Source organism: Pelobates fuscus, chromosome 10, assembly GCF_036172605.1.
Source record: "Pelobates fuscus isolate aPelFus1 chromosome 10, aPelFus1.pri, whole genome shotgun sequence".
NCBI lineage: Eukaryota > Metazoa > Chordata > Amphibia > Anura > Pelobatidae > Pelobates > Pelobates fuscus.
The window spans coordinates 21,179,801-21,198,603 of record NC_086326.1 but is presented as its reverse complement, the minus strand read 5'-3'; the positions used below and the strand labels follow the sequence as shown (position 1 = coordinate 21,198,603).

Here is an 18,803-nt window from a genome sequence, read left to right as displayed (position 1 = left end):
ATAAAATTATTTTATAATATATTATACGTATATATGTTTTTTTTTTACTTTTTACTTTTTTACTTTTTAGCAGCCTGGGGGCCTCTGTCAGCCCCCCTCGACTGTGATCACTGCGGATCGCCTGTTCAGGTAAGTCCAGGGCTCCTATTTGCCATTTTTTGTCGGACGTACCTAGCGGTTGTTAAGGGGATATGTATTTATAACGTCATTCTAAATGTATTTTGATTTAAATATATATGTATATTAATATCAAAATACAGTTAGAACAAATTTAAACCCATATATATATTTTTTCAAATTTAATCTAATTACATTTTTTTATTATTTATTTTACATTTATGTATTGATTATTTTTATTTTAAATATATATATATATATATATATATATATATATATATATATAAAATAGAAGTATCCCCTGCACTCACGCTTAAAGGCAGTCCAATGCCGGGCGCACCACCAGAGCTCCAAATAATGTAGAAAAACAGAAGGGAAGGCTGCTCTCCGGACTTTAAAACATAAAAACTTTTATTCAATTATGATTAAAAAACGACCAACGTTTCGGTCCCCATTCGGGACCTTCCTCAGGGTCAAAAAATAGAACAGCAGAACAATACAGTACAGTGCATCAGTGACCATTTTATACCAAAATAATCAATAAGTTTACTCACTCAGGTGTGTTTCCGTGCGTTCCCGCCATCACCCTGTGTTTTATTTATTTAGAAGCACTTTTATGCACTTTTTTTCAAAGTATATTTGTGGAATCTCTCATCCTGTTGATCACAGACCAGTTTTCACGAACGGGCTGTTTTGTTGATATGGTATCCAGGGTGATGGGTAAACCAATACGTAGGCACGTAATGGAGGGGGCGTGATGCGCATGGATGCGCGCGCATACCCGGAAGAGCACAGGGTGATGGCGGGAACGCACGGAAACACACCTGAGTGAGTAAACTTATTGATTATTTTGGTATAAAATGGTCACTGATGCACTGTACTGTATTGTTCTGCTGTTCTATTTTTTGACCCTGAGGAAGGTCCCGAACGGGGACCGAAACGTTGGTCGTTTTTTAATCATAATTGAATAAAAGTTTTTATGTTTTAAAGTCCGGAGAGCAGCCTTCCCTTCTGTTTTTCTATATTTATATATATATATACAATTAACGTGTATTATATAATTATATAGATTAATATGAAAATACACTTTTAATAATGATTTATGTATGTTTTAAACTTTTATTTAAGTTTTACAAACTTTGTAAAACTTTTCTGCAGGCATTAGGGGGACTGCCCGAGAGCACAGGCAGGCCCCCTGCAGACACTGCACAAGCCGTGATCACATGGCATCAGAGGGTTGGATCAGGCCGTAGGGATCTGCCTAAGCTCCCTGGCAGACCCCAGGATCACGATCGCCGGCGGGGGATCGCCGGCAAGGGGATCGCCAGCGATCAGGTAAGTGGCTATTAGCAATCGGACGTAGCAGGTACGTCCGAGGTCGTTAATGACAATTTATTGTCGAACGTACCTAGTTGGTCCTAAAGTTGTTTTTGTGCTTACTGTATCCATTTAAGGTGTTGAAATGCTATCTACAATCTTCGGAAATCACATAAAATTTGCTTGTGCACCACGTGATTTATAGAGCATAGTTGGCCCAGTAGAAGTCACACACAACAGACTTGGGCTTTTGCAGGAAACTTGGTTGTTCAGTTGGTTCTGTGGCCAATGTCTCTCACACACATTTACACACAGAGGAAACGGACACATTTTTACACACAGAGGACACTGACACACACACAAACTGACAGACACACTCTCACTGGTTTGACACACGGACACACATGACACAGACAAACATGCTTACACACACACACACAGACAGAGATGCGCACACACATTCACTGAGAGAGACACACATCCACAATACAAACCATTGTGTGGAAATCTATTCACAAAATGGACTTTAAATAGGACACAAGGTCATATGTTTAGACTGGAAGATTTAGTCTAAGGCAAAGGAAACATTTTTTCACCATAAGAACAATAAGGATATTGAATTCTCTACCTGAATAAGTGGTTTTATCACAGTCCGTACAGATGTTTAAACAGCGTCTAGATGCATACTTGCAAAAAACAGAATATTTAAGGATATAATTTTTCAATGTAGGGTAATAGCTTCTTGATCCAAAGATAAATCTGACTGCCATTCTGGGGTCAAGAGGAAAATTATTTCCTAGTTTGTTGCAAAATTGGAAGTGCTTCAGAATGTTTTTATTTTTTTGCCTTCTTTTGGATCAGCAAAAAATATGAGGAAGGCTTTACTTGATGGACACATGTCTCTTTTCAGCCTATGTAACTATGTAACTGACAAACACCCTCGCTGATTTGACACTCACTGACAGACACACACATTCACGGACAGACACACTGTCGGGATTCTCTTTTCTCTCATCTGGTGCAGTTCATCACAGTACCACTACCTTGCTGTGGTGCTATTGTAGGATGCTGCACCCAGACTGCTGTTTTAGGTCTGGTCCTTATATATTGTGTTACACTCAGTGTACAATAGCTTGCTGCTTTCAGCTGTTACCCTCAGTGTTTTAGAGCTTGCTGCAGTGCAAACCGCCAGTGTATCCAGAGGCTCTGCTCTCTTTCTTAGATTGAGTTATCTGTTTTGCATTTATTAATAGTAGTTGCTGCTATGGTCAGCACCCCTTACCAACCAAACAATGACACACACGCTGACATACACAATCACTGACCGACATATACAGATTCTCTCACACAGACAAATTAGTATATATATCTTTTTATTTATATGTACGCCCACCCAGCCTCCATACCTTTGGGAGAGCTGGAGTGGATCCTTTCCCTGGGGTCCAGTGTGGGACTTGTGTAATCTTCATCCTCTTCCAGCACTGCCCCCTTATGTGCTGTTTAGTGATGCCAGAGCCAGAGTGAGACATATCCCGTCTCCTGCCAACACTGCAGAGCATGCGAGGGAGATGTGCTGTGAAATCATGAAGAGTACAACTCCCTCAATGACTCTGCCTCCATTGTCCCCAGCCGGCCACCTCTTGGTGTACCCCCTGAAGTAGGCGTAGAGTTGAGAAACTACTCTATAAAGTACACCAAATCACAAAAACAGGAGTACAGTCAAGCCTTTGCAGGGACTCTCAATACAGTATGCCCTGTAGAGAGTCCCATGGAATACATTTAAGCTGCGTAGACTCTCTGGACACAGGCAATGCATAAAACTGTTTGCACTGTGAGGACTCACTAAAACCCCAGCTCTGTGTCTCTTTCTCTCTGTAGCCCCATGTGTGTGTCTCTTCCCCCCAGCACGTCTGTGTCACTTTGTGTGTGTACTCAGGCCCTCCATACATCTCATCCCCCAAGTGTGCATTCCCCCCGAGCCCTTCCATGTGCTCATTCCCCCTAGTCCATCCATGTGTCTCTTTCTCCCAGGCCCCCCAAGTGTCTCATTCTTCCATCCCTCTCATGTGTCTCATTCTCCCAGCCCTCTCATGTGTCTCATTCCTCCAACCCCTCATGTGTCTCAACCCCCAGTCCACCATGTGTCTTATTTTCTCTCCATTACTCCCCCATGTGTCTTGCCTGCCAGTGTTATTTTGGTGGCAGGTTTTAGTCATAGTCTTTTGACTAAAAAGCCATTTTTTAGTCGTATTTAAGTCATCTGAATTGTTTTAGTTTTAGTCGACTAAATCTCAAAAATTTTAGTAGACTAAAATTGTTAGTCAACAAAATTAACACTGGTGAGTAAGCAGATGATGATCAAGTAGTGGAGTGCAGAGAGATCTGGTGATCTACTGTGAAGGCCCAGAGAGACTTATTTTCTTTTATTACCTGGTAATGTTTACCGATGTCTATGAGAACACAGAAAACAGTCACAGACAGAACTGTGCAAAATTAGTCCTCCGTGTGAAACCAACTGTGTGGTTTTGCAGGATATTCTGTCATGGGCACAAATAAATATCTGAGAAATACTGAGGTACTGATTGTCTTTGTTTGGTTTTTGTTCTTTTTATTCATCTGTGCTCGTATCGCAGAATCCCCTGTGTTTCTTGGAACCGATGATGGATGGACAAACTTGGTCTTAATGGCTTTTTTGGTCTTAGTGTAGAGAGCTTTGCTTCATACAAACCCAGTGGCAGCATTCCGTAAAAAGATATTATTTGATCCCTGAAGCTCTGTGACAGTTGAAGAAAAATAACATAGAATGTTAGCATCATCAGTGAAGATAAACTGGCATTACTGCAGGACAACATATCCGTTTACTAATTAAAGACGGTCTGCTGATCTGGGATGTTGATTACTGTCTTACCTTCTTTTGACATTTAGCAGACCTTTCATCGCTTAATTATCTTACTGTACTCAGTTATAACTGCAATTAAGTAATGCTTTATTAATAGCAGCTGCAACTTATGAAAAAAAATGTGAACATTTTTTCGTACCGTTTATAAGGCTTGCGCAGTCTGAAGAGTACAAGGTGTATATGAATAAATACATAAAGGGAATCAACAGAGTAAAGGAGGAGACTATATTTAAAAGAAGGAGAACTACCACACCAAGAGGACATAGTCTTAAACTAGAGGGGCAAAGGTTTAAAAATAATATCAGGAAGTATTACTTTACTGAGAGGGTAGTGGATGCATGGAATAGCCTTCCAGCTGAAGTGGTAGAGGTTAACACAGTGAGGGAGTTTAAACATGCGTGGGATAGGCAAAAGGCTATCCTAACTATAAGATAAGGCCAGGGACTAATTAAATGTATTTTGAAATATTGGGCAGACTAGATGGGCCAAATGGTTCTTATCTGCCGTCACATTCTGTGTTTCTATGTATAAATCTATGCATACACACAGTCAGCTGGGGAACATTGAAAAGCATCCCAGAAAGAAAACATATTACCAACAATATGAGTGAAGGCAAATATTCAAGTGATTTCATTATACATTTATAGCTGGTGTGGTGTATCAGTGCAGGTATTCAGAGCAGGTCTCAGGCTCCCACCAATAGGAGAAGGAAATAGACAATAGAGCTGTCAGCTGGGAAGCATTGATAACTGTAAAAGAAAGCAACTGCAGGAAACTTGGAAGCAAATCAAATAAAGTTGCATTGAATAAATAGAAAATGTAATGGGTTTCATGGTATGCATAGCTGAATCTTCAGCTTATGGCATTATTTGTGCTATATTATGGCTCCTGGAAGGATGAACATTGTCTCTCTTGATTCCTTCTCTCTCCTGTCTATAAAATTGGTGTATTTATCTCTAACTCTTTTTTTGTGTTTTCTTGTAACTGTGTTTAACCCCCTCCTCTGTCTTCTTTCTCTTTTATCTCAATCATTTTCAGCCCATCCTTCCCTCTCTCTCTGTCCTTACCCTCTCCCTCTCTACCTGTATATGAAATACATTTGCACTGTATATACTATATATGTATAGAGTCCAGAATAGAGGATGAGATAGATTTCCATTTATATTCCAATATGTATAACTATTGTGGATCCATTGAAAGACTCTTTGGGAATACACACAGCAGTTAGTAATAAAATACAAGTTTATACATTTTCCAAAAATCCAGTGATAAGGTTCCTCTCCATAACAGCAATAATAAAATTAATAGTTTAACAGTTAGGTTCAAGATCACGTGGTCATCACCTCCTTATCTCACTCAAGCCCCCCTTAAAAAAACAAACAAACAAACAAAAAAAAAAAACTAGAAGAGAAATGTGGTGTTTTTTTTATTTTAGCTCGGATTTTAACGTGTGTATAAGCATGAAGTTAATTTGTACAAGGTGCACGCAGCTCACTCTATCCTAGGTTCTATTTGGAACAGGGTACACGGTCATGCTGCTACTGTTAGCCTTCCATCAGCTAGGACAGTACTGAACAAGTGAGTGAATCTGTGCTGCTCATTGCTGGTCGCACTGCATTCACAATGGATCACACACTGAGGAAGACGGAGCTTTAATTCGCTGTAGTGGAGCCCCTATACCCCAGCCCCTGCTTGTATATCTCGGTGTCTCTCTCTGTGTGTGTGTGTAAGTGGGTGAGGCAGAGAGTGCTCTGCTCTTTTGCTAAACACAACACACACACTCTCTCACACACAAACAGCTCTGAAAATCAATCACATCAGCTCTGAGCAACGTGACAGTGCAAGGAGAACAGAGGCAAAGGCACCCTGGCAAAGCGAGACTATTAAAAGGGATTGGATGCATCCAGTCTGTGTTGGCAAACCTACCAGGGACACCTTGATCGGAACAGCAGGGACACAGCAAGCCAATGTAAGTTTTCGGCAGCTATTTCTGCTCCTTTGTTTGGGATAGAGCTGGGATGATTTCCATAGAGGTATCACATGGCCCCCGGATTAGAAGTCGTACTCCTATTTACACCGAGCCCTGTGTCCCTCTAGGAGAGATGTACTAGGAAGCAAATGTGCTCTAGGTGCCTTTAAATCAGCCCAGATTGAGCCCAGCTACCATGCAGAGCACCCAACTCGATGTAAATATGCGGATACATAGTTGCATGTTTGTTGAGAGCAAATGACAGTGGCATTAATTTCTAAACTGCATCAGCATCCTGTTTTCCAAGGGTTTACTGGCACATGTGCTAATTACTCATACTAGAGTTGCTTTGAAACAGATGTAGCAGGTCAGACCAGGTGGTCAGCGATTTCAGCACCATGTAACGGTGGACAGCTCCTGAAATCACAGTTTGCCCTTTTACAATGTATCCTAGCATCACCATAGGATGGAACGTTAAGGGCTGTTCAATGTGCCTTTCACAATCCCACTTCTGCCAAAGGCTAAGTCGAAATCACCCAGAGCTATACACATTTTCTTAATAGGACTCTTTATGGTACAACTGTGCAAGCGTTTATGTGAAACAGGTTTCTTGTTTTGAGAGGGGTGAGCATCTTTAGAGCTGGGATTCTGGATTCATTTGGAGTTGGAAAACAAGCACAGCTTACTGGAATGTGTAATAGGAAGTTTTCACAACTGCTGATAGTGTTAAACTCAGCGAGGGGGGGTTTGCTGGCATTATTTAGCACCCTTCTGGATTCACAAGCAGAAAGGTTAGCAAGAGAGAGAACATTGTATTTTTTTTTTTTATATATCTATTGGTGTCTGGCTAAGTAATCATGTTAATATGACTAATGTGTACATTTATGTAAATATACCAATACCAAACACACGCTCCAGGACTTGAGATGACTATTAACTGAATGTACAATTAATATTATACAAGTTTGTTTTTTCGAATCAAACTATGCTCACATGTATTTGCTACAATTTTATTTAAACTAAGTAAATGTACAGATATATCAACATCATGTATGTTTGTAGTCCGTTTTACGTTCTGTTACTATCTATATCTATATATGTATATAGACAATTTCGTCCACTTCTAATTCACTTTGAACTGCACATAATCCCTGTCTTAACTGTAGAATGCATATTTTAGCTCTGTGTTTTTAAATCTGCTTGTGATATAAGAAAATAATTCCAAATTAGATTATGTGTCTGACTACCATGTGTAATGTAGACGTTTTGGCTTGTCATGCAATTGAATTGATCCAGTGGGTTATGCATGATGTAGCAGTTGCCACAGAGTCTTTAAGTCTGAGAGACTAGATAAAGTAATGTGCAGGAGCAAGACACATACTTTCGGGAGTGGGTGATAACCAATAGTATATTCTCAGGTTCCTATGACATATTCATATGACCTCTATTAGTGGATTCCAATAAAAAGTGATGCACCATAATATTATCCTAAATTAGAACAGTATAGTTCTATATTGTGATCAAGGGCCTACAGATAATAGCATGGGTTGGAATTTTGTTTGTGAAATTGCAATGCACATGCCAATAATTGTTGACGACTTGTAGAAGAATAAATCTGGAGAAAGTCAGAAAAGATTGCTCTACATTGATAACCGCTTGTACATTTCTATTGAACCTCAATTTCAAGTGATCAATAAGCTTTATAAAGTATCCAGTGTGAAAACACTTATAGTTTTCATAGGAAAGTAATTATTCCCTAGTGCTTGAATGGTGGAATTTAATTTATTAAAAGTTGTGTGCTCTCTCTCTCTCTCTCTCTATTATCTGTGAAAATTGAAGGAATACTGAAACTGCAAAAGACCTCTATTTACGTTCATTTCAGTTATTTTTTACTTTTGCTTTTATGGTCATTCTGAGATCCAATGACTCATTGCAGTAATGGCCAGCCTATCCTAATAGCATATTTCAGATAAATGTTATATTGATACTTTCAATGTATCACTCAATGGAAGATGAATATGAATGCGCATTGCTAGTGTTTCTGAAGAATGGCTGTAGATCAGGGATGTCAATGGCTTGGAAAGGATTATGGGAAATCTAACAATAGGCTACTTTTCTAGTGCTTACAGTTTACACAAGAAGCACTTTTCAATAAGGACAAGGATTTAAGCTATACAATGTATCATGTACAATGTTTGCTCCAAATAGCTTGAAATTGAAAATGTTGACAAAAGAATTCTATTACAAATATACAATATTTTGTGAGCGTTTTCCTATTTGTTATGAAACCATATGATCACCGCAGGCGAGGGGCCAGTCTCGCCTTATGTGATCTGTTTTCCTGATTTACCATTGGATTAAATGCACATCTTTTTAGACTTTTTTTTTCATGACCAAAGTTTTTTTTTCTTCATATGGTCATTCTTCATTGGTTGCTTACTATGTATAACTATATTTATTGCAGAGTATCCCAATGCTCTCAACCCATGTTTTGTATTTTACATCCCCTCACCCTTGGAAATTGCAGGGTGAGAAACATTGCAAATCATATCATGAAAAACCCTTAAGTTGCAAATTCTTAAGCTGGTTTGTTTTCACGTATTCGATGGACTTGGAAATTCACAGGAGGTTCCTTATGGAAACTTCAGTTTGGAGACTAGCAGGGTACTCACTAAAGTGATAACTGTTGGGAATTCAAAGTGGATTTTAAATTTAAGGCCAAAGTAGTCAACTGGAAACTTGGTTGACTTGAATAATTTTTTTTTTTACAGTTTGGCTATCTTTTTTTTTTTACATTTAAAATTCACTTTCAATCCCTGGCAATTCTTACTCTTGTTAGTGGGTAGCCACCAGAGTGTGAGTGTAGATAGTGTGTGAGAGACTGTAAAACAAAAATAAACTAGAACTAGACAGAAATGGGAGCAATAGGTAACATGATCTATGTTCTAACAAACGTTTCAGTGTAATATTAGTTCAATATTAAATGTCTGTCGCAGTTAGCCCTGTACTACCGTTCCACATTATAATGCACATTAAACTCAACATTACACATTACCCTAATACACTACACTACACCTAAACATCATCCCAACACTACAAATTAAACCTGAACGCTAGACATTAACCAATAAAGTACCCTAATGCGAACCTTTAATCCCCACACAAACTCAAAGCTTCAAATATTGTGTAATATAAAAAAAATATGAACAGTGAGACATTTATACTGTTTGACCTTTGGCCTTATGATTTATTATGGTGTCTCCAGACCCCCTAGATGGCACTATTTTCTCATAATGCATGTTTCACCATTATGTATCCTCTCTCTCTCTCTCTCTCTCTCTCTCTCTCTCTTTTTTAGACTCTGTACAGTGTGCATTGCTGTTCATCCTGTGCACTCTGAGGTTCCTGATCTCGGGCAGCTGAAATTGCTACCCAGGACTATAACTCTCTCTAACCTCAGGCAGCACTATAATGACAGTAAATACCTTCACATATACTATGCTAGCACACTAAACCACACTGCAAATTTATCCAGACTATACACTAGACTACACTATAATCAACATTAACCTTTACCTTGTACTATGACTAAACGTTAACTCGTAAACTACACCAACACTGTCACTAAACATTAACTCATACATTACCTTAACGCTTTGCTTTTTAAGTTTGTTAGTGTTGGTTTGGCAGAGTGGTGTTAGTGTCTGTGTACTGTAATATTTAATGATTGTGTTGCTATAGCATACAGGTTATCGTTTAGTGTACACAATAACCTCTATATTAAGGAAAAAAAATATAAAATGCTCCATATGTCCGTCAGTCCAAAAACAAACAATCCAAGAAAGAATATTACAAACTAATAGTCACAACGCTTACACAATACAAGATACATAACAGAAAATAATGGAAAAGAAGAAAAAAAAATAACAACCCAAAATGCATGGTTAGCGTAGGGCAAGGATTAGCGACTAGTGTTTGAGTACTGTAACATTTGATTATAGTGTTACTGTAGCATACAGGTTATGGCTTAGAGTATTATTGCCTTAGGTTAGTGGGAGTTACAGTCCTAGGTAGCAGCTATTTCAGCTGGCATCGGCAGGTGACGATCAGGCATGTAGTTCCCAGCAATCTCAGGCAAAGTAGGGCATGTCCCAATTCTGCCGAATTTAAGGGCCCCCAGACTGTACCCAGGCCCATTTATTATGGTAAATAATTGCACTAATAATGTCACCATACATGCAGTGCAAAGTTAGAAAACATGATCTGCCTATTGAAATAACAGGCGGATAATGTAAAAAAAAATTAATAAATAGAAAATAAAATAATTAAAAATAAAACAACAAAACTATGTATGAAAAATATCTAGACATTCTAAGCCATGCTTCCCTCATTCAGTTTACACAATACACCTTTCATTCTATGATGTTTAAATGAGTCCACACCTTTAAATATTCATTCTTTTTTGCCAGGAACTAAAGCTTAGATCAGGTGACCTTGAAAGCTTATGGGCAACAGCATCACTGTGCTATTCTCTTGGTTCTGTAACAACAGTGTGCCCAAGTTTTTTCTGTATTCACATAAGCCCAACTAATTGTTCAACTAGCAGGCAATTTTCCCAGAACAATTATTCCATAACCGTGCCTGCTCAATTTTCAAAAGGTCAAAAGCATGACACCTAGGGAACAAATAAAGGACAGTAGTTAATTCAATATGTAATCTGCTTAAATTAGTACACTGTGCTAAATGCTGCTGGGTAAATTCAGGGTAATGCATGTAAATATCTGCAATTTGGAAGTATTTTTACCAGTGTGAAAACAAGTTGCATATAATTAGTAATATGATTGTCTTTACATCTTATGCTCTGTATAATACAATATGTAACTGTCTATCACTCTATACATTTTCATCATGCTATGATCACTTAAAAATGTATATCTTATAATTCTCATAGATAACATATTGCATGTTTAATATGATTAACATATTATGTATTATGTGTGTATGTTGCTGTATTGTACTTGTGTTATTTATGTGTGCTGTAGTTGCTTTGTAATGTTGTATTTGTGCATATGTTCTATAGTATATGTTCATGTTTACATCCTGCTACATAGTAGTATCTAGGACAGGGGGTAGGCTACCTTTTAGTAGTACTGTGCCAAAACAAGAAATGGAAGTCCCTTTGCGTGCCGGTCCTAGCTCATTAAATTGAGGTGTGTATGTTGCCGGATTGTACTTGTGTTAGTTATGGGTACTGCAGTCTCTTTGTGGTATGTTATATTGTATATGTCCATGAGTAGTTTTAGGCATTGTGTGTAATACCTATGAATGTGGACTGTGTACACTGCTGCTTGTGTAATTGTATGTGTGGATGAAATGTCACATTGTGTGTTTGGTGGTGTGTGTGTATGTGTGGGGCTGCTTGTGGTATTGCATGCGAGAGAGTCTGCTTGTGAGGTTGTGCACGTGTATGTTGATTATCAGTGGTGGTGTGTTTGGTTTTGAGACTGTGCATGTATTTTTGTGTGGGCTGTTTGTATTGTTTGTATAAAGGGGGAGGCATCTTCTGCAGCTCTGTCTATATCTCGCAGTGTGGGTGGCTTCCCCGAGGTCCATTGAGGACAGGGCTGGCCTGATACAAGTCAAAGGCAGGTCCTGCGATAGCTGCTGCAGGTTGCTCTACTCCAGTGCGGATTCCTGTTCACAAGTGCTGTAACGCATAAATTGCAATCATCGCTTTGGTTGAGCAGGCAGATATCCGAAGTACCACTGTTTTGCTCAGGCAGCCATGAGTGAATGTTTGGACTATAAAGCAGCTTTGGCACCATCTGGGGTCTTTGCATAATCTGCAAAGATCCCCATTGGTTTAATTGCGGTTGGTGGTCTAGTGGCCATGCGGGGCAGGCAAAGCTAGGATATGGGTGCCATCATCTTCTGTCCAGTCCTCTTCAGCCCTGGCACTTTAGCTACCAGGAGCCAACATCAGCACTGTATTCTTGTGCATGGAGGATCATGAGAGACTGTGGAATCCTACATAGAGATAGCTTTTATTTTTTTCCCTAACACCGTCACTAGTGATAGCTGGGTGCTTGACAAGCTTGATAATAGGTAGCTCCTCCTTTTGTCAAGCTTTGTCAAGCATAGAAAAAATACTGAGACAGAGTCCCTACTTTGCACCTTTGATATTATGAAATTTCAGTCCTTCCATCTGTACATTATATTCTGCTCTAAAAGGTTATCATACCTCTGGCAGCTGACAAAGTTAAGTCTGTCTTGTTCAGTGCCAAAGTGCTGTATGAAAAGTATATATTGATATTTAGTGTTCACTTCTTGGAAATTGAAGGTACAACTGTAGAATTTTGTCTGTCAGCTTGAGGTATCCATTGGAGTGTGTGTTACTCTGTAATCCAGCAATGGGCTTATACCCAGAATATATTGGGAAATAGAGGTTAAGCAAACAAAATATGATAATGTTAGATTGTTAATACATCTGATTTTTACTGTGGTTAATTGGCAAATAGGGAAACAATGACATTGCCCTATGACATTATAATCACTACACTATAAAATATCAAATATATAAGTGGTTTTCTAATAAAGGTAACAATTTGAAACGTGGGAGTCACAGCTTCATACGCTTAAGTCAAAACAATAATTTCATGTAAATATTCATGTACAAAAATATATAAGCATGCACAGTTTGTAGAGTTTTGTCTACTGTGGTTAGAGAAAGAACTAGCAATTACGGTATATGGTATTCTTTGTTTTGCTACACTTTTTAGAGTTCTGAGACAAATTATATTTTTTTGTTATATCAAGTGCAACTGATGATAAAAGAAAATAAACATTTCCAAATACCATTCTTACATAAAAATGTAAGGAATCAAATGTAATTTTTGGAAATGCAGATTCCCGAAATGCTGTCAGACTGTAACCATGTGACACATTTAAATAAAAATATGCCAACCCCCCACTGGAGGTGCTTCCTGGCTGTTAATGGACTTTTGGTCTGGTAACTGATGCTGGACCTCCTCAAACTCTGTCCGAGGACATCCAGGATCAGCTGTTTCCCCATAGGGAAATATTAGCGCAGCCTCGTCAGTAACATCAGAGGAGGTGGAGTTGCGTTCCAGTGCCGAGGGAACTGACAGACTAAACCTTTATGACTTCACTAAAAAAGATGTGGGGTAAAGTTAAGTTTCCCCTACACATTCAGCAAACATATATATTTGTTTAGTATTTTATTTACCATAGTTGCAGCCACAATTTGCTGTCCTTTACTTAACTTGTTCCTTCCTTTGCTATCCAAGGTAAGCTCACGGCGTACTTGTTTAAATATATTACATAGTGTGCTTTATTTTATATTATGACAAATAAACTCTTAGTAGGTCACATTGAACTGTTTTTGCAATTCTGAGTAAGAATTTCTACAGCCTACAGAGGCTTGCTGATATAAATTCGAATATCATAAATTATATAATGAGCAAAGCATTAGACATGAATTGTAGTTAATAGGACATCCAAGTATGAAGATGAATTTATTCACTGCTGAAAAATTGAACTTCTCTGAAACAATCAACTTACTTTCACCCGACTGTCTTTGTCCCTGTCCAATTTATATTTAGTTTTTTCCACCCTTTGGTCATGCTTAATATCTCGTCGCTTATGTCAAAGACAAGATTGATACCATAACAAGTTATATTCTCTGTCTTTACCACTTCTTATAATCTCTTCTTTAAAACCTACCTTTTCATTCCTGGTCCAGGAAGGGATAGTAAGATGTATCATCTCGGATAATTTTGTGAGGGGGATGAGAGGGATCAGGCCTTCCAATCAAGATAACCTTGCTGTTAAAACCGTTTTATTTTCCTTAATTATTTTTAGAGATACATTCTGTGTGTTGCATGTCCTGGGTTACCATGACACGAATTGACTCAACTTAAAAATAATACAAAAATCTGCTTTCTGGAGTACTTCACATATTGTTTTCCTTCTTCTGGTCCATTTCGCAAAGCTCTTTACTGGCTAGCCATTCATCAGGGATAATACACACTACGTATCCTGTCTTAAAAAGTTATTCACAACCCTGCTTGCATATTTATTTATTTGTATTCCAATATACCTCGTGAAGAACCACACAGCAGATATGGTAAATATAGATCTCCATTTCTATCATTGTTAGCATCCTTTGGTTACTTAGTCATTTCTGCTATTACCTGTTAGTATTCTCTAGGTGAGGCGCAGTAGCGCGCGCGCGCGTGTTTGTGTGTGTGTGTATTCATTTTATTTAAGGGAAAAGTCTGACACTGGGAATATTTTTAGCTTTTTTTTCTCCCAGTCTGTTTGATCAGCTGTCCTTTGTTTGCCCACAAACGTATTCTCCTCTAATGAAAAGATTGATGCCAGATGATTTAATTACTGTAATATTATTATGACTTTTTACATTCTCTGCCTGCTGTTATCAGGATTCTGAAGTGGATAATATTCCTTTCCTGATGATTAAGATCCGCTATTATGGACATGAGAAGTGAGTTACAGGGTCCTCTCTGTAAATACATAGAGCCGGACCACACACATACCTAATAAAACTGATCATTTCTCCTCCTACAAATCTAATGATTTCATGTCTAGCTAAACATTAAAATGGACATATTATTTATAGACAGCATTAGTATTTCTTTTTTGGGGTTGTCATTTTATAAACATAGGTATTTTTTTTCATCTTTCTGCTATCTTTCCCATGTAAACAGTTGACATTGCACTAAGATGCATTGAAGTCGGTTGTGAAATATCTGCACTATGAAATGTTGCTAACTTAATTTTTCATCGTCTTTTTGTTGTGTAATATAGTTGTATTACGTAGGTAATGCTATTATTGGCAAACATATTGATCAAATAAAACACAGGCGTTTATTCAATAAACTGGTATTTGCAGAGAATTGATAATATAATTACAATTTACCTCGTAATAGAAATCTATAGAACAAGCTATAGGTGACTGCAATATCACAGCATACTGTATGAAATGGTTGCGAAACGTTTTATATATGTTATGTAGCGATGCAACTTCTCTGTTTTATAAAAATTATGAAAACTAAGACCCTTCCTAAGTCTACACTACTGGGACACCTGGCGAACAATGAATTGGTTCAAGTAAATTACATAATTTTCTGTATTCTCTTTCTTTGGGCTCTGTCAATTCTATATACTGTTTTTTTTTTTGGTTTCCCTTGATTATAACCTTGTTGTCTGTCATTTAAACCCTCCGTAGTCTGACCCTAACTGTGTTGGGAAAATGAGCACTGTTGTCATATGCCTCATCATCATACCTTTATTGGTCTGAGAAAAATGTTTCAGAAAGAAAGCTAATTATTTAGGGGAAATAAATCAATATGGGCTCATACGGTTTGGGACCAAGATGTCAGTTGTCAGGAATTGACTACAGAATTGCAAATTATAATCCTACATAATCAGACTGGAAAAATATCTGATCTAAAATATGGTGAAAAATGTTGCAATTCTCCTGTCACTTCCTGGGAATTTCTGGTTAAATGAACAAGTGTGTGGCTCATGCATTCTATTTTATTTGTTTTCAATTTATTATAAGTATGCATTATTAAATGACTTGGAGATGAGGTGACAAAAGAAAATTTTACATTTTAGAGCGAGGAAGGTTGTATATCTGTAAAAATGGACCAATATCCCGAAGTAAATCGATGGCAGAACAGGCATGATATTTATAGTTGGATATATATTAGCAGAACAAATATTTACTCACCCTGAACCTGGCAGGGTTTTTTTCCATTGCACAGAAAACAACGAATAATAACTTTTTAAAAAGATGTACAAAGTGATACATTAGCAGTGTATGCCCTCCTTATCTCCTCCTATTTATCCATCTCACTGTTCCCATGAGACTTAACTGAATCATAACTGCAAAGAATAGACTGCTAACAAAAATGCTTTAAAGGGTCGCCCCATGCTGGAGCGTACCTCTTCTTCACTTTAATGAACCACATAAATTATGCATTCATATTGCAATAATAATAATAATAATAATAATAATAATAATAATAATAATAATGTCATTTGAATACTCCCCTTTGAAGTTCCCTTAGGTGCCACAATCCCCCAGGATTTTCTAGTTTCTTCGATGACCTCTAAGTAAACTAAAAAATGGCTCTGCCCCTCCATTCATTTTAGTGGAGACTGCTGAACAGAGCCCATACACTTCCTCACAGGAGGGATATACGTTAGCTGTAGTTCTGGTGTCTGCTTTCTGCTGAAAGCTGTCCAACATACTGAACCAAAAGTTGTCTAGCCTGAAATTAATAATAATAATAATAATAATAATAATAATATATAAACACATAAAACCGTTTAAATATATTTTTAAGCTAAACAAACTAATAAAAATACCACATAACAAGACAGGCACATTGCTTGCAATTGCCTGCAATGTCCCATGTAAATATATCCGATATTTTAACAGTTATAATTTTTTGTGATTTTCTTTTTCAAGAACATACAAAACATTCACACACGTGGATCCTACCTGTTTCAACATTTGTAAGACAAAACAAATAAAAAAACAAAACAAACCCAGTATGATTTGCAGCTTCAGTTATAGTTAAGGACAAACCATATTAACACAATTTTGAATTTTTATACATCGTCCAGTTTTGCTCTTTGTGTTCTATCTCTATATTGTTTAAATCATTCTTTCTCCATTGATGACAATTATTTTCTGTGTATCGGTTTGCTTTCACCAGCTCCTTTAGGGCAGCAGTCTTTAAGACCTCTTTGGTCAGTAGCTCTTCATTATAAGGCTGAAGTGCATGCCTAATAGAAAAAAAACAAAAACAACAAGTCCTGCGCTCAAACTCCCACTACTCTTGGGCGGCAGCAACGACCATAGTACACATCAGCCCCAATACATACAGTAAAAACCAAAGGGAAAAAAAGTTACCTGCGCTCTCTCCTAAATCCCTATGTATATTTAAACAAATGGAGGTTATTTAGTTACTCCAATGGCCATTGGAGGTAATGCTCACCTGCCACGTCAAGGCAAACCTCTCAGGTGGGTCCTACACTAACCATTCACCTTGCTTCCTTGAGCTTCTGGCAAAGATATCTCTAATGAGACAGAGAGGGGTATTTTTATATACACCCCTACATATTTATTAACCCTTAATAGGGAACACATGGGATGGGCGGCAGCATTGTAACATAGCTGTGTGATACAAAAAGTGAACCCATATACGTCCAAATGAAGTACGTGCCTAAGTCAGAGTGCTGAACCCATTTCACTGTGCAATTTTGTGCTGCTTGCATATGACACCGGTTTACAAGGAATGTGCACTGGCTTTTGTTTATCTACATGGTATTTGATTGGATAGGGTGTGCTTCTGGTCAAAAAAGGACATTATAGAGCTCCACCCCTGAGGAACAGGGGTAATGATATGCACCGTGAAGAGAGGGTTTACTTATATGTATATATCAAACAATAAAGCACAAAGAGGATATAATGTGGGTAATTTTTTTTTCCCAATAAGAAATAATTGTTGAGGGACAGGATAGACATTTTTAGTCTGACACCACTGAAACTGAAAGAACCAACAAATTATCTATATGTTCTCTACTGCCTTTTCTATTGGTCCATCAGCCCTAATCATTACACTAGCTAAGAGGTGAGAGAGATTACTAAAGAAAGACTTAGAGACTCCATTTTTTTTAACAACGTTTTTAATCTTGCTTGATAAAAATACGTTAACGTGAAACAATATTGTGGAATTGACCACATTTTAATGCATTATTTACATGATGGATATAAAGGAAAATAAGATTTAGCTATATTACTTTTACCTTCAAATTAATCTAACGATGCAGCAATAATTCTGGCAACTATTGTAATTGGTAGATCCCAACCAGACCAGGAAGGAGATCCACCAACCCAGAGCCTATAGTTTTTGTGTATACTTTTCTTCTATTCCATAAACTCCTGTCCAGCTATGGTTTATGGTATGAGTAGTTCAGCACTACATACTGTCAGGAGACCTGTTTAATAAGCTTACAGATGCCATTTCACAGCTGCTAATCATATTTTTTGTAAACCGGTCTACGTGCAATGATCTACCAGGCTGCCAACTACAGCATCCACAGCTTAAGCTCTCTCCAGAAATAGAAGGAAAGAGATGTCTATTTTTGATGTGTGGTTGGCTGACCCACAAGCACAAGCTGGACTCAGATTAGATGAAAATGGAAGAAGAAAATAAATGGATAGCCTTTAGCAATTTAATTGCCTTGTCTATTCTCTCCTGTTCTCTACTGGGTGATTATATCCCTAAGTTTTCTGATTAATATAGTGCTATGCCAAATGCAAGGCAATCCTTGTACATATATATTATTGTGCTTAGACACTTTGGAATATATGAAATCTGTGCAACACTCACTAAGCTCATATGGTGTGAAATCTATGCCAAATGCCTTTAAAATCAACCCGTC

The 18,803-nt window shown here is 37.8% G+C and overlaps 1 protein-coding gene across 1 annotated transcript in view; it reads left to right on the top strand.

The window, feature by feature from the left end:
* Positions 1–6,009: 6,009 nt before the first annotated feature.
* Positions 6,010–18,803, top strand: part of ZMAT4 (zinc finger matrin-type 4) — a 361,795-nt gene continuing 349,001 nt past the window's right edge. The window contains exon 1 of the mRNA XM_063434627.1: positions 6,010–6,302. Within this exon, the coding sequence (XP_063290697.1) occupies positions 6,231–6,302 (72 nt within the window). The 5' untranslated portion in view covers positions 6,010–6,230. The remainder of the gene's footprint in view (positions 6,303–18,803) is intronic.